The sequence below is a fragment of the Grampus griseus genome, assembly GCF_964374135.1.
Source record: "Grampus griseus genome assembly, chromosome: 12".
Lineage (NCBI taxonomy): Eukaryota > Metazoa > Chordata > Mammalia > Artiodactyla > Delphinidae > Grampus > Grampus griseus.
The window spans coordinates 51,322,187-51,347,603 of record NC_139006.1 but is presented as its reverse complement, the minus strand read 5'-3'; the positions used below and the strand labels follow the sequence as shown (position 1 = coordinate 51,347,603).

At 45.5% G+C, this 25,417-nt stretch overlaps 1 protein-coding gene across 3 annotated transcripts in view; it reads right to left on the bottom strand.

The window, feature by feature from the left end:
* Window positions 1-25,417, bottom strand: part of FHOD3 (formin homology 2 domain containing 3) — a 494,140-nt gene that overhangs the window by 401,373 nt on the left and 67,350 nt on the right. For all 3 annotated transcript variants that reach the window (XM_082667774.1, XM_082667775.1, XM_082667777.1), the window contains exon 3: window positions 18,509-18,573. In XM_082667774.1, the coding sequence (XP_082523900.1) occupies window positions 18,509-18,573 (65 nt within the window). The remainder of the gene's footprint in view (window positions 1-18,508; window positions 18,574-25,417) is intronic.

Below are 25,417 nucleotides of genomic sequence, written 5' to 3'. Positions count from 1 at the left end.
CCACGGTGCACACAGAGCAGGACCCCAGCCCTGGAACAGGCGCCATCTCCTCCTGTACAGCAGCGAGCGCCAGGAGGGCATCTGGCTGCATGCCCCCGACAGAGTCACATTTTATTTTAGACTCACTCCCTCCCTTTAACCTCAAATGCTTTAGCCTTAAAAAGAACAAAACTCAGGGCATCTCCAGTTTTAATTTAGCCTGGCACAGACATCCTGCTCCGAGCCGCGATCCCTGCAGAGGAAAGAAAGGCAGGAGCAGCTGCCTGTCATCCCCGCTCTGGACACATCACCCCTTTCTTCCATGTACACAGCTCATCTATCCAAGCTGCTTGACAATGCAGCTCCATGCCTTCAGGAGAAGGGCTAGAGCTAAAAGTACTCACATCCCCAACTCCTGAGCCCTGTCTGCAGAGACCTTCTCTGTGGGGCTAATGGGGTCCAGGGATAACACTGTGGACTTTCCCCCCTGAATTCAGAAGCATGTGGGAAAAGAGGCACACCAGGCAGACTAACGGAGCCAGAAGACCACTGACACAGCTCAGGAGAGAGCTGGTCTTGCACCTGGGGCCAGAGGGCTTCCTAGCAGCTCAGGGAATGACCACCGGCCCACCACAGGGGCAGGCTGCTCGCTCGTGGCAGAGCAAAGACCTTGAGGGTCCTCAAAACAGGACACACGAAGAAGAGGGAGAGCCTGGGCCTTACCCGCTCACTGCTTTCTCCCATACCCACCCATCTCTCCTGGGGTAGGAGTGAAGGGGTCAGGGGAGGCCACAGTGTCCTCTTGGGGAGCTGAGTAGAATTCCCTGCTCTCTCTAGAAGTAGGAAGAGTGGGACATAAGGCTTCCCTGAGATGTACTCACATCAGAGGAAAATGAAAATACATGCCACAGCATCCTAGGGGCTATGTGTATAGGGAGCACCTTTTTAGCATTCAATCCTCTAGGAAAGGACAATACGGAACTAGGTTAAGTTCACTTGGAAATACGGAGGTGATTTCTTCAATTCTTGGGTGTGGGATTGTTGCCCTCCTAAGGAATAAGGAAGGAAAAAAAAAATGCACCTTGCAGGATCAGGTAGGAATTGAGGGCTGCCTGCCCCAATCTGACATCCTGGGCCTTTCATGGAGCTGAGCTACAGACTCAAAAACATACTGTGTCCATTTTCTGTTTCTATCTGGGAGACAACGGACCAAGGGAGGCATGTGGGGACTCCAGAAGTTTTATTTGGTTTTCTCTGCTTAGGTTGGGCCTCACGTCTAGTTGAAGAATCACTGAAAAGTCGGAAAGACATGTCATGTTACAGAATCAGGAGCAGAGAAATGAAGAGTATAATTAAAACTTTATGAGCAAATATCCTTGGAGAAAAACACAACAAAAAGACAAAATATTTAAGAGAAAGCCCAATGTAACCAAACTATTAAAAAGACCCCCCAAAATACTTTTTAAATGTATACAGAGAATTTTCCCATATTTAAATGAACCATGTCCCCAAGTTCAGGTGGGAAAATTGAGGCTCAGCGTAGTTCTATGATTGGCTTCTAGAAACCCCAAAATCCTTCCTCCTCCGAGTTCCCTTTACTCCTCTGCCCCCAGAGAGAAAAAGATCCTCCATCCCTGCCCTTAAGCGTCACAGAGCATCACTGGGAAACAGGACATGGACAGATCACACACCTGGAGAAGCAAGAGGTGAACGGTGAATATACTGTGCTGAAAGCACTGGGGAGAGAAGGTAGGTGGGCTGGAGCCCTTCGAATGGGGGATGGGAGACGGACATGGGATGAAGTTCAGGTATCCAGTGGACACAGCACACATCTCAACAATAGATCCAGCACTCAGGGAAGAGCTGGAAACTTCAAGCACACAGCTTCCAGTTAGAATCAAGAGTAGAGGGAACTGCTCCCAGACTTCAGACAATACTATTAAGGTACAGTAATCAAAACAGCACATGGTATCGGCACAAAAACAGACATATGGATCAATGCAACAGATTAGAGAGCCCAGAAATAAACCCACATATCTACGGCCAATTAATCTATGACAAAGAAGGCAAGAATATACAATGGAGAAAAGACAGTCTCTTCAAGCAAGTGATGTTGGGAAAGCTGGACAGCTGCATGTAAATCAATGAAGTTAGAACACTCCCTCACACCATATACAAAAATAAACTCAAAATGGCTTACAGACTTAAATATAAGACATGACACCATTAAACTCCTAGAAGAGAACATAGCCAAAACATTCTCTAACCTAAATCGTACCAATGTTTCCTTAGGTCAGTCTTCCAAGGCAATAGAAATAAAAGCAAAAATAAACAAATGGGATCTAACCAAACTTATAAGCTTTTGCACAGCTTATAAAGGAAACCATAAACAAAATGAAAAGACAACCTACAGACTGGGAGACAATATTTGCAAACAATGCAACAAATAAGGCCTTAATTTCCATAATATACAAACAGCTCATACAGCTCAATAACAAAAAGACAAACAACCCTGTCAGAAACTGGGCAGAAAACCTAAATAGACAATGCTCCAAAGAAGACATACAGATGGCCAATAGGCACATGAAAAGATGCTCAAAATCGCTAAGTGTTAGAGAAATGCAAATCAAAACTACCATGAGGTATCACCTCACACCAATCAGAACGGCCATCACCAAAAAGTCTACAAATGATAAATGCTGGAGAGGTTGTAGAGAAAAGGGAACCCTGCTAACGCTGTTGGTGGGAACGTAAATTGGTGCAGCCACTATGGAGAACAGTATGGAGGTTCCTTAAAAAACTAAAAATAGAACTACCATATGAACCAGCAATCCCACTCCTGGGCATATATCCAGAAAAGATGAAAACTCTAACTCAAAAAGATACATGTACCCCAATGTTCACAGCAGCACTATTTACAACAGCCAAGACATGGAAGCAACCTAAATGTCCTAAATATATACATATATATATATATATATATATATATATATACACACACACACACACACACACATACACACAATGGAATATTAGTCATAAAAAAGAAAACAATAATGCCATTTGTAGCAACATGGATGAGCCTAGAGATTATCACACTAAGTAAAGTAAGTCAAACAGAGAACGATAAATATCATATATCACTTATATGTGGAATCTAAAACTGATACAAATGAACTTATTTACAAAACAGAAACAGACTCACAGACATAGAAAACAAACTTATGGTTACCAAAGGGGAAAGGTGGGAGGGATAAATTAGGAGTTTGAGATGAGCAGATATAAACTATTCTATAATATAAAATAGATAAACAACAAGGTCCTACTGTATAGCACAGGCAACTATATTCAATATCTTGTAATAAACTATAATGGAAAAGAATCTGAAAAAGAATATATATATATACAAAAACACACACGTGTATATATATGTGTGTGTGTATATGTCTGTATATATATATATATATATATATATATATATATATAGCTGAATCACTTTGCTGTACACCAGAAACTCACACATGTAAATCAACTATACTTCAATTAAAAAAATTTTTTTTTTAAGTAGAGGGAATTGGTTCATATTTGTACTGCATTTACTATGTACCTATTTATTTCCTTTATAGCACTTCACACAGTGGTGGCCCCCAGGAAGCATTTCATAAATGTTGATGAGTTATTTTCTAAGTCAGATGGAAAGCTGAATATTTCTCACATTACAGTAATATAAATGACAGTGATATTTTAAATCCCACCCCTAAGTTACTGTTTAATCTTGACAGTAGCAGCAACAAAGCTCCTGTTCATGGAAATCCTGCAGGGCAGCTGGATGCCGGGTTCTTGAGCTAAGACGGCCTCCAGGCTCAACAGTCCTTTCAGCAGCTCCGAAGGGAAACGCAAGGGTCTCCATTTATGAAGAAGTCAGTGGCATGTCCCAGGCCTGGCCCCCTGACGATGCTGGTACTGGAATCAGAATCCTGTCTCCCAGGGTTCCACCCTTACCTGCCAGCTCCCCTCAACCAGAACACCCCTGAAGAGGGACCAACACCCTCAGCTACAGTCTGGGCCCCCAGACCTCAGCAGGACCTCTCCAGGACACCTGCTTTTTTATTTATTTTTTATTTCTTATTTTGTCTTCTAAGCCATTTGTTTAAGAAAAATGAAGACATGCCAAAGGAGGATTATATAAAATAAAAACTGATATGTTTTAAATATTTAATCTTGGAGTCTAGGCAGGTGACGTTTCAAGTCCTTCCCACAAGGCCCAACTGCCCTGCCCATGAGTGAGAACCCCACATTCCCTAAGCCCCCCAAGCAGGATGCCACAGCCTGGAGCCCCCTAAGAGTCCTGACAAAGGCCAGGCCTCAAGTCAGACTCTGGAAAGGACTGAACCCCAAACCTTGGAGGAGAGTCGAGGGGAGGCAGGGCTGCAACTAGAACCCCAAGGCCAAGTTGCCCCTGACTCCCCCATCCAGATACCTGCAGTGGGCACATACCAGTACTCTGCCCTCAAGAAGCCTGGCCTGAGTTGTTTCAGGCATTCTGGGAGGCCATCTCAACAGACACACCTCTCTTCAAGACTTCACTATCTTCTATCCAAAAAAAAAAATCTACAGCACAGGGCTTCCCTGGTGGCGCAGTGGTTGAGAGTCCGCCTGCCGATGCAGCGGACACGGGTTCGTGCCCTGGTCCGGGAAGATCCCACATGCCGCGGAGCGGCTAGGCCCGTGAGCCATGGCCGCTGAGCCGCGCATCCGGAGCCTGTGCTCCGCAGCGGGAGAGGCCACAACAGTGAGAGGCCCGTGTACCGCAAAAAAAAAAACTCTACAGCACAAATTACATCAGTGATTCACCCAGCCTTGGCAATCCCTTGCCAGGCAGCTTTGTGAGCTCCTCTGTAGAGTCTCTAATGAGCTGGTAATTGTTTTTCTGGCTTTCTGATGAAGTGCAAAGCACTCCGTGGCACTCTGCACTGCTTCCTGGTGGCCTCAGAGTCCTCGGAGCCAACGCCTGGTGAAGGGGACGGGGGACAAGGGGACAAAGGCCACCCATATCACCCTCACCAACCCAATCACCCACTCCCCACACCCAGGCGCCCTGAGCCACCAGCTCACTGCAGGGAAATTAGGGGCAGGAGAGGCCAGCACATGACATCATGGGGCAGCTGTTTAAAGAAACCTAGGCCAAACAAGTCATTTTTTAAAATCCCCAGGATACTGAGTCAGTTGACAATATTACTGTTATATGTGTACTGAAAGTTTACCATCACTAGTATAGTTGTTAACAAACATACTGATTGTATTTTTAGATACAATTGGAACAGCTCATCTCTGAGCATTTTGTAAATGTCAACTCATATAGAATTTTTTTTACTACTTTTATGGTGCTTAGAGCGTAATTTTTCAACCCTAAAATTATGATACAATGTAACTAGCACTAGGCATTATGTTATGGTGTTTTTATTTCTTTTCATACATTTGACTGTCTGATTTCTGAGAAGCTTTATCCTCTATTTCAGCAGTCCCTTCTGGAGAACACGATCTGGGAACACAAAGAATGGGGGAGAAAAGCTGCCTTCACTAACACAAAACCCACTTCATTTCAATGAAGATGAGAGTTTTTCAGTAAACATGCTATTTGATGTCTGCCAAAACTGAAGCATTCAAAAATGTATCAAAACCAGGATAATTAAAGAGAAGAGAACCACAAAAATGACCCCAATGTCACTAGCTACATAAGACTCAGAGTGGCCCTTCATTTCTCGGGTTGGCCAACTCCATTGTGTAATATCAAAGAGAATGTTAATGGAAATTTACTGACCTATAGTTTCAAATCTGCCAATCAGAAAAGGGCAGCGGGTAAAACATACTTTGAATACATTAGTTCAGTATTAGTTGCGTTTCATATTTAAGAGTTCTACAATTCACTGTTGCATTTTAACATTTAATACAACCCTGAGATCCAGTTCTGGATAAGGAACATAGGGTCATTCAAGAATTGGAGAGAAGACATGCATTTCATACAAGTCAGTTCTGTCTGAGAATAAATCAGACACCCTAAAGGTAATTTCCTTTAAGAACCACTGGATAATTACATTTCAATGTTGCTCTAACAAGCTGTAAAGCAACAAAACACAAACTTTGTGAAAATGATGATGATATTCACCACCATTTACCCCAGGTAGCACGTGTCGGGCACCATGCTTGGGCCTGTACACACACTATCTCCATAAATATTTACATCACTGCCGGGGGCAGGCACCAGGACCCCTTTGTCCTCTCTGTCACAAATAAGCAGATAGACCTCAAAGGGTTGAGTAACTTACTCATAGACACACAGAGGCAGGGCTGGCATTCAACCCCAATTTGTCTGATTCTAAAGCACATACCCGTTCTCTGAGCCCACAAATCAATACACGATATAAGCTTTGTTTTTAAAAACTGGATCCAGCACCAGTGAAATATTTAATCCTCATAATGATGCTTTAAGGAGATAGTATCATTCCCTCTTGATAAATGAGGACATGGGCTCAGAGAGGTGAGGTTACTTGCTGAAGGTCACACAGCTCCTCAGAGGCAGGTCTGACTCTAGAGCCTGTGTTCTCTCGAAGGGCTCAGCAGAGGCCTGGAGCACGGTGAGCACCCGATCGAGGCCAGCTAGCGTGAGGGCAGGCCCTGGAGTCAGGAAGACCCGGTGAGTATCTCAGCTCTGTCATATACTCCCCTCAGCACATTGGCCAAGCAATCAGACCACGAGTGCCTCAGTCTCCTCCTCTGTTAAATGGGAACAGTAATCCCCCTCAGAGGTTGTTGTGAGGATTAAAGGAGATAATATCTACAGAGCACTTCACTCAGTGTCTGGTGGGAAGGGAATGCAGTGGAAATTGCCCTTTCTGCTTTTATAAAAGAAAAGCTTGGTAAAAAGTAACAAAACTGTACTCTTCCATTCAACAGTGGACAGATGTGGATTTGAATCCAGCTCTGCTGTCCAGCCCTCTGTCACTGGGCAAGCTACCAAACGTCTTTGAATCTCACTTTCTTCTTCTGTAAAGTAAGGATAACGAATGTGTCAGGACGATAAATGACATAACCTATGTCAAGCACCCTGCACAAAGCAGGTGCTCAATAGTGGCAGCTGACAGGGCCTGGGGGTGACTCAGATGCAGCACAATACCCCCCAAAACGCCCCAGGCGAAGCCAGCGTTTGTCCTCCTTCCCTGGACAACGGCGCCGTGGCAGGGAGAGCAGCGTGATTCATAATGACATTGAATCTGCTTTCAGACAAAATCTTCAGACCTAAATCCCTGTGCTCTTTCCATCCATCCATCCATCCATCCCTAGGTGACATCTAGGGCACACACCTCACTCACCCAGGAAGGAGACTGCCAAAGAACAGGGGACAGTCGGGCTAGAAGGGCTCTCAAAAGTCGTCATATGCCGCCTGCACGGGTCACCCGCCAGGCCTTGGCTACACCCACTCTGAACAATCGGAACCAGCATGCCCACTGAGGCACACTCGACCACTGGTCACGGGAACATCCACGATCACTCTTCATGACGTTTCACCGTCTCCTTCATTTGTTCTTCAATGGTCTGTCATCAGCTTGTTACATTTGGGGCCAGGAGCATCCCACCTCATTCCTTAAAAGAAGTGATGCAGGCTCTGTTCCCCAGAGGAGTCTTATATCAGGTCGTTAGCCCAAATCACCACCATCTTACCTCCAACCACAGGACCCAGACTTAAAGGTCACAGCTCCACGGGGGGTCCAGACCACCCAGGGTAGAGGGAGCGAGTGGCCCCTCAGGTCCCACTCACATCGCTCTGCCTAGCACCCAGGCCACGAGCAACCACGGACTCTGTCTCTCCAGCTTCACACAAGACCTCACAGAACTGACAGTCCTCCTGGAAACACTCTTTAAATGACATTCTACCCACTTTCACAGCTTTGTTACTTTCTATTTACTTTCACATTCTATTTACTGCCTTTTATTCTTCTTTCTGAGAAAATACCAAAGAAATTCATTTCTGAAGCAAACGAATTAAACTTAAATACACGTCAGTTTCTCAGTCTTCTCAGTGGCTCTTTTGGGTTCCTGGACCCAATTCCAACGTGTGTGTGTGTGTGTGTGTGTGTGTGTGTGTGTGTGTGTGTGTGTGTGTGTGTGTGTGTGTGTGTGTGTGTGTGTGTGTGTGTGTGTGTGTGTGTGTGTGTGTGTGTGTGTGTGTTCCCCACACCAGCAAGCAATCCTCAGCCCACCAGCTGGGTGTCCTACAATTCACCTCAACGCTGACACTATCTACCTGGGCTCAGTAGTCGTCCTACAAGTGGTCCCACAAGACTGCCCCCACCCCACTTCAGAGGCCAATCCCAGGTCCAGGTTGTCACCCATGCTTCTGATCAACCAGCAATAGATCAGAGGTTTCAATGAACCACTCCTTGGGTTTGATTAATTTGCTAGAGCAGCTCACAGAACTTAGAGAAACATTTTACTCACCAGGTCACCAGTTCATTAGAGAAGGATGTAACTCAGGAACAGCCACATGGAAAAGATGCACAGGGCAAAGGAAAGAGGAAGGGCAAGGATCTTCCATGCCCTCTTCTCGCCTGCCACTCTCCCTGAATCTCCATGGGTTCACCAACCCAGAAGTTCTCTGAACCCATCCTTTTGGGGTTTTTAATGGAGGCTTCATTATATGGTCATGACTGATTAGATCATTGCCCACTGGTGATTCATTCAACCTCCAGCCCCTCTTATCTCCCCAAAGGTCAGGAGGTAAATCGGAAAGTTCCAACCCTCTAATCACATGGTTGGCTCCACTGGCAACCAGCCCCCATCCCTAGATGGGGGTCCAAAAGTCACCTTGTTAATATAACAAAAAACATCTTTGTTGCTCTCATCACTTAGGAAATCCCAAGGGCTTCAGGAGCTCTGTGCCAGAAACAGGATGAAGACCAAATACACATTTCTTAATACAAACCACAGTATCACAAGAGGCTTTATTTACTCAACAAATAATTTGAGGTCAGCTTCTGTAGGCTGGACACAAAACAGTTCACCTTCAATACTCAAGAGGTAGCTTCTACCCGACACAGAATCCCTACCTCATAGATCTTCCCAGATAAGAACCAGATCTCCAAACCAGGAACAGGAAGACTCATGGCTTCCAGCCCAGAGCCCTTCTGTTCCTTTTGGGCAGCTCCTAAAGCCAGAGGCAACCATTTCCAGGGACTTCCCAACACGAAGCCTAAAACGAGAGGCCGTGTGTCCAGTGGGTCAGGATGTAGCCTGGAAGGGACCCAGAAGCTCCAACTCCATCTCCAGGAGTCGGCAGCCCAGCTCAGAAGAAGGGATTTTTAACTGCATTACTAAACGTGGTCAGCTCTTGAAGGGTGAGATCCATTTCTCTTGGCTGTTTGCTTTTCCCTAAGACAATCTGCGAAGCACACGGGAACTCGACTGCAAGACCGTCCTTTGAAGCCTGGGGAAACTTCACTTAGGGAAAATGTTACCTTAGATGTTTCGGCAGCCTTTCTCAGACTTTTCAAACCAGAAAGTTGCATTGGTATCTGCAATCACATATCTAGAAAAGGGCTAAAGACTATATAAAATGGCCTAAAAAGAGAAGCAGCAGGCCAGGGCAAAGACCACCAGTCAGGGAATCGAGAGCGTCAAGCCTTACTCCCTGCACCTCCCAAGCACGTGGCCTTGAGAAAATGCCCACCTGTCTCAGCCCCTCCCGAGGCTCAGGAGGGCTAGTGAGGGTCCGTGAAACGTGGGTGAGAAAGGAAAAGCTGCAACGGTGTCATTCAGTGAACGTGGTTCCCATGACCTTTTTTAAATGGCTGAGATAAACAATTTACAGTTTAGGGTTAGGGTTAGTTCTTCTCAAACTAATCATCTCTGTAGCATTTTACAACTTTTGAAATACTGGTAGCTGCATTATCTAATTTTAAGACTGTTATTAAGTGGACCATTGAATCTAAAGTGGAGGCTTTCTAAAAGACTAGGAAATGACTAAAGTGTTAAATGCACACCTAGCACTATACTTCGTCCCACAAAGATTCCCCTACATCCTTGTAAAGTACACCCCCTTCCTGCCCACACCATCACAGTGCAGTTACTAGGATACAGATACATCATATCACCTCTGGGTATAATTAACAACAGAATTTGTTCTTTTCAGTGATGCTAACAAGATTTCAGTTATACTAACCTTACTTTTCTCCTTTGCCATTTTGTCGCTATTACTCTATTATGTGAACTGGAGACCAACAGCACTTTAACAAATTCTCCAACACCTTTTTTTCTCCTTTGAATTAAATCTTCAACTGGCTGCATGTTTTGCTGAACTACTAATGCTTTCCATGTGTTTTTTTCCAAGTTAAAATATTTCCCATTAGGTATTTCTAACACAACAGAAATTGGTAAAATGCCCAAAGAATCCGCCTCCCCAAAAATCTGTTTTCTCCAAGTTTCTCGGAAAGACCTGAAAAGTACATGAGTGTACACCCAATCCCTGGAGAATCTCCATGTAGCAGGACACTTGCAAGCCATCCATCTTACTTTTCAGCTCCCAAGCCCTCTGGATATCAATGTCTCTAGCAATGAGACAAAGCATTTGTTTCCTGACATACACTTTTATTGATCCATGGTAAGAACGAGTCTGTCTCTTCACGGGGATCGGCACAAGCGCAGGGAGCCAGGAACAAGAGTTTGCATTGCACCCCACATGCGGGGCAGACCTGTGAGTGGAAAGCATTATAGGAAAGACACTCTTTTTAAAATAATTAATTAATTAATTAATTTTGGGCTATGTTGGGTCTTCATTGCTGCACGCGGGCTTCCTCTAGTTGCGGCGAGTGGGGCTATTCTTCCTTGTGGTGTGTGAGCTTCTCATCGCGGTGGCTTCTCTTGTTGCAGAGCATGGGCTCTAGGCACGTGGGTTTCAGAAGCTGTGGCACGTGGGCTCAGTAGTTGTGGCTCGCGGGCTCTAGAGCGCAGGTTCAGTAGTTGCGGCTCACCGGCTTAGTTGCTCCGCAGCATTTGGGATCTTCCCAGACCAGGGATCGAAACGTGTCCCCTGCATTGGTAGGCAGATTCTTAACCACTGTACCACCAGGGAAGTCCCAGGACACTCCTGAAGAAATCGAAAGCACGGTGGCTTCTTTACCAGGGGTTGTTTTCTAGAACTAAGGTTCTGCTGGACAGCAACTTTGGAGTCTAACTGGCAGCACATGGTTTAAACTTGTCTTATAACATCTGCTACAGGTGTCTCCACCAATACGACTACATTCTCCAGTGTCAATTTTTTTGTTGGCTAGAATTTCACTAGCACAATGCAGAGCAAAGACAATGATAATGGTTCCAAGGCAACATTCAAATTCTATCATTCAACATCTAGAGATCCTTAGAGAGGAGAGGTAACAAAGTCCTATAGGGGCAATGAATAAATCATTTAAATAAGGTAAAAATCTTGGGTCAGGGGTGGAGAGCACAAACACAAAATAAACCTGCCAAAAGGGACCCTGATACACCTGCTTTTCTTGCCTGTGCAACTCACATTTGCTCGTGTCCATATTCCCTTTCTTGATGCCTCTTAATTTCCATAGCTGACCTGAGTTTCCAGCTGTACCTGGAAGGTTCTCGTGCTCTCTCATACGTTTGTGTCTCCTTTTCTTTATTCACCCCCATATTTATGTTTACCTGCATGTCTGCAGATGGTAGAGCAATTCTTCAAATTCATTCTCTAGCTGTTTTTAAATTTCTGGCAACAAATCCTTCCTGATCTATCCATCTACTCTATAGCATTTGTGACAGATATGTTGTTTGACAAGCTAGTGGTATGTTTCACATCCTTCCCATATCCTTTCTTCTGTTTTTGTCGGGGAGGGGGCACATCTGTCAATCGCCGTTTGACCGTAAGGCACCTTAGAGGAGCCACCCTACACACAGAGTGGGGAGAGGCTGACAAGCCGACCTCCCCCAGCCCAGACCCAACGGCCTTCTAGACACATGGACATCCTGTAGGGTCTGTCATCTGGGAGCTGAGACAGATTAATAGGAAGCAGATGATAAGAAGTGTTTAATCTGATTAATCCAGAGAGCTTGTTTTTACCTAGAGTGCAGAACTCTGGGCAAAAATGGGTCACAGACTTGCTGGGGTATAAAAGGGAGGAGGTTTTAAAAAACAATACAGGCACCAGTCTCCTTCTGCAAAGGGAGACTCAGGATTTCAAACCCAGGCCCGTCTTGTGCCAAGACCACCGCCAGCCACTCAGGGCTCCGCAGAAAGACAGCAGGAATGGGAGTGGGCTCCAGGGTTTATGGAGAATCACTGGATCCCTACAGCAAAGGACAGAAAACAGGAAATGTGACCCACTGCACCTAAACCCACTAGCGAAGAGTTTGGTCAGGACACTGTGAGTTTGGCCACTGTGACATCCACAAACAGGGCAGGAGGGAACCCCACCCCTAACCCAAGGCTGCAGAGGCAGGACAAGAACAGAACCGGCCTCCTGTGGGATGCGGGACACAGTCGGCAAGAAGCCCAGGTCCAAGACCTAGAGTCAGAGGAAGACGGGCAGGGGGCCCAAGAGGGGAAGGAATGACTCTAGAGGTGTCTCCTGCTCAGAGAACAGACTGTTCTACTCTGTTCCTGCAGATACCCAGTGGGCAGTGGGGGCCCTGCCACCTCGGGCAACAGGGCGCCAGCAGCACCTGTGCGGGCCTCCACCCCAGCACCCAGACGGGCTGGTCACCCAAGCTAATGCGTGTCACTGCACAGGCCACGGTGCCTCTGCATCCACGGTGCCAGGGGCTCCTCTTCTTCATTAGCTAATACAGAAGCACCACCCGGGTGCTACTAGGCCCAAGAGCGTCCAAAAGGCATTCTGATGTTAGCAGAAGGCCTAGTTTTCATGGGAGCCCCAAAGAGTCCACATCAAGAAGCAGTAAGGACCACATGGGAATCCAGGTGACACTCAGCAACCCGCCTGAGGGGTGAGGGTAACATGGGAAAAGGTAGCTGGAGGGGAGCCTCCCTGCAGGGCCTGGAGGGCCCAGCTCACACTGAGCAGAGAGGGAAAGACAGTGAGTCAGAAAGCTCGGCAAGGTGGAGAGGACGGAGGAGCCCTGCTCGTATTCACAGGCATAAGAAGAAAGGCAGAACCTGAGAAAGGGACTGGGGAACAAGGTGGGTTGATGGCAGGGCTCAGGGATCACGGCTCCATTCCCCACCCTCTGCACGCAGAAGCCCAGGGCCCTTTACACCATACCTAGAGGGGGTTCAGACACTGGACAGAACCTGTACCTCACCAGGAGCCCCTGAGCTGCTGTCTGCACCACACACACTCACACACTACCTCCATCACCGCCAGTGAAAGCCGGCACTGAGACAGGGTCCTTCCCCATTAGACGCCACATAGCCTCAGGATCCTTCTCAACACTGTGCCCAGGGAGCCACCTTCTCTACATTGGCTGGCACATGAGCTGAATCCCCACAGTCACTCTTGTACTAGAAGGTTCTTGAAGAAATGCTCCACTGTTTGTCATTCGGCTCCTTGCAGTGACAGAGTAGTGCAAAGCACACAGCTGCATGACTTTGCCTGCGAGAGGAAAATGCTTTGCAAATGATATATTGATGCCTCGCTCTGTTGATGTTTCTGTTGCTGGAAAATGACTACATTTCTGATCAGTGGATGAAGCAGTCTTCTCCTACGTGGTTTTCTTGGCTTAAAAAATATCTTTATCCCTGTGATTTGACCTTTAATGAGAGATGAGACTCATCTCGTGGAGAGCTTAATCCCTTCGGCCACCTTGCCAGCTTCTGCCGAGCTCACCTCTATCTTACGGGCAGACCTCATCATCTCAGAGGTTTGGGGGAAATGCCTCTAAAAAGTCTAAAGACGCTTTGCACTGGGCTGTTCTTCCTGACTACGAGCACCAATGACACTTGGGAATCTTCAGCCAATTTTTTATCCTTTTGTTTAACTCAATGCTGGATGCTTAAAAGTGCCAGGGCTTCCCTGGTGGCGCAGTGGTTGAGAGTACGCCTGCCGATGCAGGGGACGCGGGTTCGTGCCCCAGTCCGGGAAGATCCCACATGCCGCGGAGCGGCTGGGCCCGTGAGCCATGGCCGCTGGGCCTGCGCGTCCGGAGACTGTGCTCCGCAACGGGGGAGGCCACAGCAGTGAGAGGCCCGTGTACTGCAGAAAAATTTTAAAAAAAAGTGCCAGCATTATGAGTCCCAGAGGATCAATCAACAGGGTTCATTTTCTTGATGAGAAGACAGGGTTTGCTTCAGACAACTGAAGCACAGAGGTTTTAAGCCGAACAAAATGCCTTTGAAGTCAGCTGGTAGAAAACACTCAGATATTAACTTTAGGATTCTAATGACTTCAAACCTTATTTTTTTTTTAAATTCTCAATTCCATTCCTTACTCCACAATTCTTCCACTCCTTTTCTCTTCATTATGAGACTTAGTCATCAGAGCCAGTTGGCCCTCTGAACATTTTTCTGGTGTCTGGCAACAGGATCACTTGCTAGGACCAAAAAATTTATTTTCTCTAGCTAACCTCATTAAATGCAGACTTCACATACCGGTCATAGATTTTTTTATTTATATCTGTTAAGTTCATGCCCACAATATGACCATTGTTTTTTTGAGGGGCTGAAGCTAGATTAAGAAGGCAAGGTATGCACTGTTTGCTACCTTATGTTACATCAAGTGGTCATACTAGAGACTTCCCTGGTGACGCAGTGGTGAAGAATCCGCCTGCCAATGCAGGGGACACGGGTTCGATCCCTGGTCCGGGAAGATTCCACATGCTGCGGAGCAACTAAGCCCATGTGCCACAACTACTGAGCCTGCGCTCTAGAGGCCGCGAACCACAACTACTGAGCCCGTATGCCACAACTACTGAAGCCTGTGCGCCCTAGAGCCCAGGTGCCGCAACCACTGAGCCCGAGTGCTGCAACTACTGAAGTCCGCGTACCTAGAACCCGTGCTCCACAACAAGAGAAGCCACCGCAATGAGAAGCCTGCGCACCGCAACAAAGAGTAGCCCCCACTCGCTGCAACTAGAGAAAGCCCGCGTGCAGCAACAAAGACCCAACACAGCCAAAAAATTTTTTAAAAAAGAAAAAAAATCAGGTTTAAAAAAAAAAAGTAGTCATACTAAAAATGTGCAAAGTAATACAGTGGAGAGGAGCACAGAGGTACAAAAAGCTTGAGGCCTCTCTCGGTACCAAAATCTCATTCCAGCTTCCTACTATCAGCAAAGACCTGTCTCGGCTGCTTGCGGGGACCATCAAAGCAGTGCCCCGTGGCCTTCATTTCTCATGAGGTTTGCCTGGTTGCTCACCACGAAGGCTCCACTCCACTCTCATCCCAATGGGTACAGAGGTCCAAAGGTAACACTGGAGAATTCCAAAGGCATGTCTCCTCCAATTCATCCACACGCTGTCCTGGATTCTAAACATTCTATACTTAATTAAAACAGGGACAAAGGAGAAGAGAATATAGGGTGAAGAAAACATTATTTTGGAGAAATTTACTTGACAGCATTTTAAGCCCATGAGCCTAAGGTGATCCTGGATCCTTCTGGTCCAATCGTGCAGTGGGAAGGTAGGTCTTTGGGGGAGCTGCGTATAGTGCTAGGCCTAAGACAGCAGTCACTGTCTCATGCCTATAATCACTCAATCATTTCTTAGATGGTGAAGAGGGGAAATATCTTGAAAGGAAACAAGGACCCAACTAACTGATGTGAAAAAGGTTTTCTCCCCTTGTCATGCTTTCCTTTGCCATTTCAACTGAAGATTGTTCCCGGTTTGGTTTTTTTTTTTTTTAATCCCAAAGAAATCTCATCTAATATTGCCATTTGGAACGGGAAAGAATATGTCACAATGGGGGCTGGTACATCACACATACGATGCATACATTCCTTTGTCTACACATAAACCAAAGGGTAATATTTAATGCTATTATAATAAATCTATTCCAGATCTTGCCAATAACAGGAAGTGGAAGGGGAAAGAGGGTTTTTTAATACAAAGGAAGAACTTTGCCTTCTTGGGCATTGATGTTAATTCACACAGTCAAATCCTCTCATCCAACACACTCAGGCCTGAACTAATTAATGGTGAAAACTGATTAAAGCAGAAATCTTTTAAAAATGACACATACACACCTTAAGACTTTAACTTGCAGCCATGGTGACTGACCGTCCTGTTTCTCTGGGATGAGACACAGTTGGTTGCCAGGCACACAGCACAGGAGATGCACCCTCACATCATTTGGGGCATGACCTTTCTTTGAATAAAGGTCTAATGGGACTCCCCGTGGACCTTCCTTCATGAACCACTCACATAATATAGTCTATGATTCCCAATCTCAGTGTCTTAGAACTTACAAAGACTAGAATCCTTCTGGATTTTTACAACATTCCCCCACCTTCCGTAGTTATCACAACCCACTCATGTTGACAGAAATGTTTTTGTAGTAACTAATTTTGAATCTTTTCCAATATACTCACAGCAGTGTATACCTGCACTTAATCAGTTTATAAAACGTTCACATCCCATTTCATTAAATTACATAATTCCAATAGTAAGTGCACCTGGCATAAGCAGGTTTGAGAACAAACACGCTGATCCCGTCAGCACCCAGTTTAACCCTTCAAATAGGAAGACCTGGGCGTCCTGAGAGACAGTGGGCTGGACTGGCTGCTGGGGCTCAGGTGCCATGGAGATGAGATGTGTGTTTACATGCATGACATGGGACTACAGAACAACACACCAGTTAATGCGGTGAGTCAATAATGTGGAAGCTGGTTAGAAAAACCCTGTACTTCAAACATTTTAAGTGTATACTGCCAAAGAATGAATTTTGTTAAAAGGTAGTGAGCTCATTAGGATTTTGATCTAGCCAGTTTGAGCGTAAATCTGCTTTCCACAGCCTTACTGTTCCTGGGAAACACCAATTCATACTCATGTCCCAAATCTCAGCTGGTTATCAGCTATATTTCAACCAATATTCAGTATTGGTTGTATTCAGCACATGGTATGTGCCTGGATTCGTCCCAGATCCAGGATGAGGGTCAGAAGGGAATTCATCCAAAGTCATACGTCACAGGCTTTTTCTTCAGGCAGACATGATTTATACACATAAAATAATTTGAAAAATATAAAGCAAGTAATAAAGAAAGCATATTTTGGTGCATATTTTAAGGTCACTCAGTGCTACAGGCAGTTGCGGAGCAGGGTCAGTAATGAAGGTCCTACAGATCTCGTTTTGTCTCCAACGAGATCACGAACCCTCCTGACGCCCTGACCCTCCAGCCCCTGAGGTTTACGTGTCGGCTACACAATTACTCACCAGCCACAGAGTAAGACAAACACTGTCCCTCGGGACACCTGCAGCCTCACCCACTTCACACCAAATGAAGTAAAATTACACAGCTTCCCCTCCACATCCAGCTGTTCCCTCATCCCATCCCTGGGTCTCCAACAGGAAAGCAGGGAGAAAGAAGAGGAGCCAGAGACGATTCCCTCCACTCCACCCATGCATGCCACACTCCAGGTGTAGACTGGGCCTCGACAGGATGATTGATGCTCTGCTAATTACAGGCCTGAATTAAGACCACAACATGTATTAGATAAACACAAAATGACTCAGATATGGAAAACTTCTATGCATAAAATGAAATTTAGTTCCTTTCTTTTTCCTTTTTATATTACATACTTGCCTCAACTTGGCCCAATGCCAGGAGGACACCTTCCCATGGAGACTGTCTACTTAGCATAAATTACCACTTTTGTTACCATTCAGCCCACGTGTATAATGGAGAAAGCAATGGGTCCCGGAAAATCAATGGCTGCAGGAATGGGCGTCAGTGGGGTTTCCCGAGTGACCGCAGGCAAGCCATCTGAACCACAAATACGTCCGCTCAACACCGTATTGCTCTGCATCCACGTGTGCCCTGTCCTGCACTGACCTGAGGCTTCCCTTCGATCTCCTGAGACCACAGCCTGGAGCTTCAGGCCCCACTTCCCCACAGGGAGCTGCAGAGAGCCACCAGAAGGCACGTAAAGGTCACTTCAGATTGGGATTGACATGTATACACTGATGTGTATAAAATGGGTGACTCATAAGAACCTGCTGTATAAAAAAATAAATTTAAAAAAAAAAAGGTCACTTCAACTGGCTGGAGGTTCACACTGGCACAGCCCCAGGAAGAAGCCCATCTCTCCCAGCATTGCCAAAAAAGAACCTCATCACCGATGTGTCTGTCTTACCTCGAGCTCTGTTCACAAACCAAACAGCAAAGGCAGCCAGAATGAGACAGGGTTTCCAAACCTTGCCAGAAACAGCTTCCCTCAAATCTCTAACAATATATGACAGGGGCTAACCCCAGCATAGATAGCAAAATGGTGACTATTGCATTTCATTCCCGTAAGTGGCATTAATCATCACGTTTAATCACTGAGGGCAGATGACAAGCATCCCCTCCGGCAGATGTCACTCACCGATGCAGGCGTGGACCCTCACGGACAGCTGTGTCCTTAGGATGATGCTGTGCTTCTTGCCCCGCCTAACGGAGACAGGAGACAAAACATACATGGGCATCAGAGGAGTCAACAAGGTGACCCTACCTGCTGTCAATCAACTTGACGGTTCGCTTCGGACACCCACACCTGGTAGAGGTTCTCGATAAGCAGAAACCTACACAGAACAACAATGTATCCTGAAATGCTGTGACGTCACAGGGCTTTTTTGGAAATAAAACAATGACGTCTGACTCTGTTGGACTGGCACACACATTTCACTGCCAAACCCGGTCCACTCCACAGAGTTCCATGTACTCATGCCTGACCATGTTGGGAAATTTTTAAAATCTGTGCCAATGAAGTGAAATCCCTGGAATGTAACAGCACAAATCTGCTTGATCATTCCCATGGCTATTTTTACATGTTTTTGCATATCGGGAAAGGACACACATAGTGGGGTAATCAGAAAGAGCTGTTTTGCTGTGTATCAATTCAAGACGTGGCTTTTCCCTGAAGACAGGAGTCAGCAAAGGGGGCGTGTAGGCTATTTGTCAGCAGAATGTCAAGGTACACCACACCTTGTCTCATCTTTGCTTCCTTTCACTTCATTTCTTATAAAGGAAGGAAAAGGATGGCCCCCTCCCCAGTTCTCCTCCCATGAGGGCTCAGCCCGCTTTCACAGAGAAGGACCGAAGCCCAGAGCAGATGAGAGAAGATAAATGGGGAGAACATGAGTCCTGGCTACCTAGGGTAGCAAAGGCTTTGAGGTTGGAAGAAAGGGGGAAGCCAGTGGACAAAGGTAAAATGGAGCCAGGAACCAGCACAGGAGCGGGTAACCAGCTCAGTGGCTGAGTTCCCTCCCCATCAGGGCTTCATGTATACCAGTCTCGCAGTATTTTCCCACTTCCTGGTTTTGTGGTTGTGCTGGAGCAGAAGAGGACAGAAATCTCACCAGGGCACACTTAATATTGTGATATGAAGTCACAGGAATTATATTATAGTACTGAAACAATCATATTTTTTATTCTTGAGACCAAATAAGGGGAAAGTATGGTTTAAAAAATTTTTTTTTGATTCTTTTAAAGGAGAAAAGAAAACCACTTGCATGGTCCTACAAAAACATGCAGCAGCCTGCAACCCGGCAGCTCCTCGTGGGCAGAGAATCTGCATTCACAGTGCCTTCAAATGCAGCCAAGACCCTCCTTTTTAGTTAAACTATGTGCAAGGTACTAGCCTCGAGTTTACACAAATACACAACACTCGACCCATCTTCAGAAGACAAGTTTGAGATTCCTATAAACACAGACTTCTTCAAAACTTTCTTCCTCACACAGAAAAAATCTTTTCCTCTCTTGACAGTCCTTTACAGGTGAGCTTTCCCATTTGGTATTTTTCTTGCTTCTAGTTGTGGCCTCCTCTTTTCTGTCTAGAGAAGTTCCTTTAGCATTTGTTGTAAAGCTGGTTTGGTGGCCCTGAATTCTTTTAGCTTTTGCTTGTCTGTAATGCTTTTGACTTCTCCATCAAATCTGAATGAGAACCCTGCTGGGTAGAGTATTCTTAGTTGTAGGTGTTTCCCTCTCATCACTTTAAATACATTGTGCCACTCCCTTCTGGCCTGCAGAGTTTCTGCTGAAAAGTAAGCTGATAACCTTATGGGGATTCCCTTGTGTGTTATTTGTTGCTTTTCCCTTGTTGCTTTCAACATTTTCTCCTTACCTTTAATTTTTGTCAATTTGATTATTATGTGTCTCAGCATGTTCCTCCTTGGGTTAATCCTGTATGGGAATCTCTGTGCCTCCAGGAGTTGGGTTACTGTTTCCTTTCTCATGTTAGGGAAGTTTTCAGCTATTATCTCTTCAAATATTTTCTCAGGCCCTTTGTCTCTCTCTTCTCCTTCTGGGACCCCTATAATGTGAATGTTGGTGCAGTTGATGTTGTCCCAGAGGTCTCTTAAACTGTCCTCATTTCTTTTCATTCTTTATTCTGTTCTGTGGCAGTGACTTCCACCACTCTGTCTTCCAGCTCAATGATTCGTTCTTCTGCCTCATTTATTCTTTTTTTGGGGGGGGTCTCATTTATTCTGCTATTGATTCCTTCTAGTGTACTTTTCATTTCAGTTATTGTATTCTTCAACTCTATTTGGTTGTTCTTTATATTTTCTGACTCTTTGTTAAAATCTTCTTGTAACTTCTCGCTCTGTGCATCCGTTCTCTTCCCGAGTTCTTGGATCATCTTTACGATCATTACTCTGAACTCTTTCTCAGGTACATTGCCTATCTCCACTTCACTTAGTTGTTCTTCTGGGGTTTTATCTTGTTCCTTCATCTGGAACATATTCCTTTGCCATCTCATTTTGATTAAATTTCTCTAGACAGTCCTGATGTTGACATTCCTTCAATTCTTGTGATCATACTAGGAAGAAAGTTCCCATTAGTGCACTGAACTGAGCTGCTGAACAGCCTTTTGTGTGAATTCCCAGGAAAGGCATTCTGGGGTGGGGGCAGCAGCCACCAGGCTTGCAGCCTCACCCAGTGCTGAGCCAGGGGCTCAGCTGGGAGCAGAAACCAGTGAACCCCTGATGACGGCCAGACCCTATTAGAAACAGCAAACCCAAAGTTCTTTAATCTGGAAGATTTTTTTTAACTCATGTTATCAGCAGTTATGAATCAAAAATAAATACCAAATGGACAGTAGACAAAATACATGCTTTAGATGCCCAGAGGGGAAGAAGCACGGGAAGGCAGGAGAAAATATTTCAGAATTCCTCAAAAGTTCTAGAGAAGTTCACAAGGGCCCATTGTTAGCCCCCACTTTTATCTTCAAACAACCGCAAAGTTGCATTTTGAGGAAGTGCTTCAGTTTTCCCACAGAATTCTCCAGTCCCACAAGGACTGGAGACTGACCAGTCCCACAAGGACTGGTCACAAGGGATCCAGGCACCTGCATAAGAACTAGGACAGTGTTTCTGAGGAAGCCATCAGCACACCACTCTGGAGGTATCATCTTTTCTGCATTTTTCAATGTTTGTACATTGAGAAACCAGGCAATCAGACTGGTTAAGTTAAACCCTAATAGAATTTAGGAGCGCATAGAACAAAAAAGGCCTATTTTTAAGTAGTTTTATCACTTATAATTCCTCTGCTTCAATATATTCACCTCCTTCCCTGCCTGCCCCTGTACACAAAATCCTACAATGAAAGAAACCTGAGTGGAATTGGGGACCAAAGGCTGTGGAAGTCCCTCAACAGGGAATGAGGGTCCAAAGCCCAGGAGTCCCTGGCAAAGGAGGGGGCCTTCCAAAGCAGAGACCAGGGAGTGGTGAGTGCAGCCAGGTCCACAGAAGTTGTCCTTCATCTCCCCCTGCAGCCCCTACTTTCTCTCATCTTTGACGCAGGTACCACTGTTGTGCCCATTTTGCAGATGCGGGAAGCAAAGCTTGTAGTAATGACGTAACCTGCATAAAGTCACATAGCTGATGGTAACAGACCAGGGCTGAGAGCAGAGTGTCTGACTCCACCGTCACCCGCACCATCCTGCCTTTTGCTGTGTAAGTGCCTCGCTATATCACCTTCTCCAGCACTTTCTAAGCATAAAAAGTGTCCCAGGTTTTTTAAAGAACTGATTTGACCTCAATACTAAAATCTAACAAAAAAGGACACAAAAAATTAAGATGAAAATATCTAAGAAAATATTAGCAAACCAAAATAACAAATATGTGAATTTAATAAAATAGGACCAAATAAGGTTTATTCTAAGAATTCAAGAATTACAAGATGTCCATGTTTTATTTATCTATATCAAACATCAATGTATAGACGACACCCGTCGTAAGGTCCTTTAAATTTGATAGCTTCCCTCCCTCCACCACAATATTTTGTAATTGGGTAATGCTGATTGTTATGTATTTCTTCTATATATGCCATCTTGCTGCTAATATGGATTCTAAAAATCGTTTGGCTTATTCTCTTGGCTTCTTTCAGGGAAATAATCATTTCATACATCTTAAAATAATCACTTTATCCCCACTTTTCTAGTAAATATGCCCTTGTCTTCTGTTTCCTGGCTAAAACTTTCAGAGGAAAATTAAATAATCATGGATATACTTTCCCCTGCCCCCAGTGGGATACTATGTCAGTCTGGGTTCAGAAAATAATAATCATAATAGTTGTTAACATTTATGGAATGCTTATCATGTGCCAGATGAGGTTCTAAGTACTTTCTACAGATTTAGTCTTCAGAAAACTCCTATGAAGTAGGTAATATTATTGCCACTTTTAAAGTAAGGAAATTGAGGCCCAGAAGAGTTATGCGACGTAGCTGAAGTCACACGGAAAGTGACAGAGCTCGGACCCAACCCAGGCAGTCTGACCCCAGAGCCCGTACGCCTAGCACCTCCCTGAAGCTGCCTCCCACATGGGTGTTCCTTCATCCATTCCCTCATTCCACACATGTTCACTGGTGACTAGTGCGTGCTGGACTCTATGTTCGATCCACAAAGGATCGTCTGCCTCAAGACAGCAATGCAGAAATCCTGCCTGCTAGCCTGCCGGGCAGATTTTGGACTGAAGACTGCAACATCAATTCTCACCTCAATTTCCAGCCTGCTGGCCCACTCTACAGATTTCAGACTTGCCAGCCCCCAAAATGGTGTGAGCCAGTTACTGGAAGTAAGTCTCTCTAGACAGCCTAGCTGGATTAGATAGATTAAACTAGATTAGACTAGATGGATAAGACATATCTTATTGGTTGTATTTCTCTGAAGAACCCTAATACAAACATTGATTATTTGCCTTCATGGAGCGTCCACGTTCTAAAACTGAAACCAGTGGGAGGCTGTCAGTGTGTGTTCACCATAAGCACTTTAATGGTCCTTTTCTCCCCGATATTGGCTTGCTGTATCAGCAGCCTCTCCTTCCAAGTCGGCCTGTTTGCAGCAGAGTGAAATGGGGGTGCATCAGTTACTAGAATCTGGTGACCCAGAGGCAAAGGCAGTTTAGTTTGACCTAAAGCTCCCCACGGAGATCCAGATCCCATTCCTATCAGCACAGCCACTGCCAGAAAAGTAGCAGAGGCCTCAGAGACTAGCCACAGCCAACCGGCTGCCCATACCCAAGGTCAATGCTACCCAAGTGATGAGAGGACTAAAATAGATGCTTAGTTCAAGGAGACTCCAGCCGAGGCACACATGCCAGGGACTTGATGGCACTATCGCTGAAGGAACTTCCTGCAACTTCCCGGTTTCTCAGAACACCTGAGCTTCTCCTACAATAATGTCTATGGCCTTGGGAAAAAGATCTGGTGTAACCAAATACCACAGAACCAAGTCTGTTGGTTCTGAACCCGTGTGTTTCAGTCCTGTCCCTGTCTCTCAAGAAAATATTTTGATAAAAATAACATACAAAGTCTTCGTAATGTAAGAACAAGTGCTTACATTATTTTATTGAGTGGCATGGAGCCAAAGGCTTGAAGACTTTTTCGTGCAATCAACAGCAGAATCGATGCCCCCAAATATTCCTCCACTCAAATTAGAACTAAACTATGATTTCAGTCAACAGTAGAAAACATACGTTGGACAATGCAGCACAAGCAGAAACTAGGGCCCCCCAGCAGCTGCCCCAGGATAAGCTTCCTCTTAGTAAGCTCTGAAACTGTGAGACTCAGCCCATGCTCTGCCTGAGGAATGAAGAGGATTTGGACCAGTCATCAGCTAGTAAAAGGAGAGTACTAGTGAAGATTAATTTGCTCAGAAGCTCGAAGTCCAAGAGAGCTGGTTGCCACTACATTCGCCTCCAGATGCATTCTGGTCTCCCTTAGGAGATGGTAGTGGTGAAAAGCTAAACTCTGAAGCCATCTATGTGATCCTGGACAAGTTACTTAGCCTCTGTGAGTCTCAGCTTCCTTGTCTGCAACATAGGATAATATTGTGCTTGTGGTGTCATATCTAAGAAACAAAGACTTACTCCTGTTTTCTTCTAAGAGTCTTACAGTTTTAGCTTTTCCCCCTCAGGTCTCTCCTAGTGGGAATGAAGTCTCTGTTCAACCCATTCACAACTCGCAGCTCCTACGCAATCCTGCTGTCTCTCCTCCTCAGCCCCACATTCTCCCCTTGACCTATCTCCACCTGCCTCCACCCCACTACTCTTCTGCTTCCTCTCTCCCCAAGGACACCACAAATCTCCTCCTTACTACACCCCTGGCCTTGCCTGGGTACTGTCACAACGTGATTTCTCCATGGCATAGTGTTCTTAACTGCCCCTTCTTTGAAATTTTCTCCTTGCTGAGGCAGACATTGCCAGTTACCCACCGATATGCTTTTCCCCCTTTTGTCTTATAAAGAGAACCTGATTTTGTTTGGGGTGACAGTGTACCCACCTAAAACTATATTTTCCAGTCTCCCCAGCTACTAAGAGTGGCCACATGACACAGTTCTCTTCAGTGAACTGCAGACGGAAATTGCTAGTGGAGGTTCTGGAAAAACTCTTTAAAGGGGGCAGACCCAGCTGGCACCAACATCTGTTCTTCACTCTTCCCATCTAAGGCAGGGACCTCATACCCTTAGTAATAAAGGTAGAGGGTTGGCTGGACACAAGCCCAAAATTCATGGTATAATCATGGACCTAAGTTCTGGGCAATGGCATGTGACTGAAAGCTATGTGCACACAGAAGGGACATTCACCCCCTATGTCCACTTCCTTCTTCCTGGCAGCTGGGATGCCGATGAGAAGGGAAAAGGTAAAGCCATCACTCTGGACACAGAGATGGGATTCTCATTTTCAGGACGGTATGGCTGCTCCACCAGTCCAAGGAAAGTTGGCTATATTTCGACTCTTACACAACAAAGAAATTTTTACCTTTATATTTAAACTCCACCATTTGGTTACATCAGAG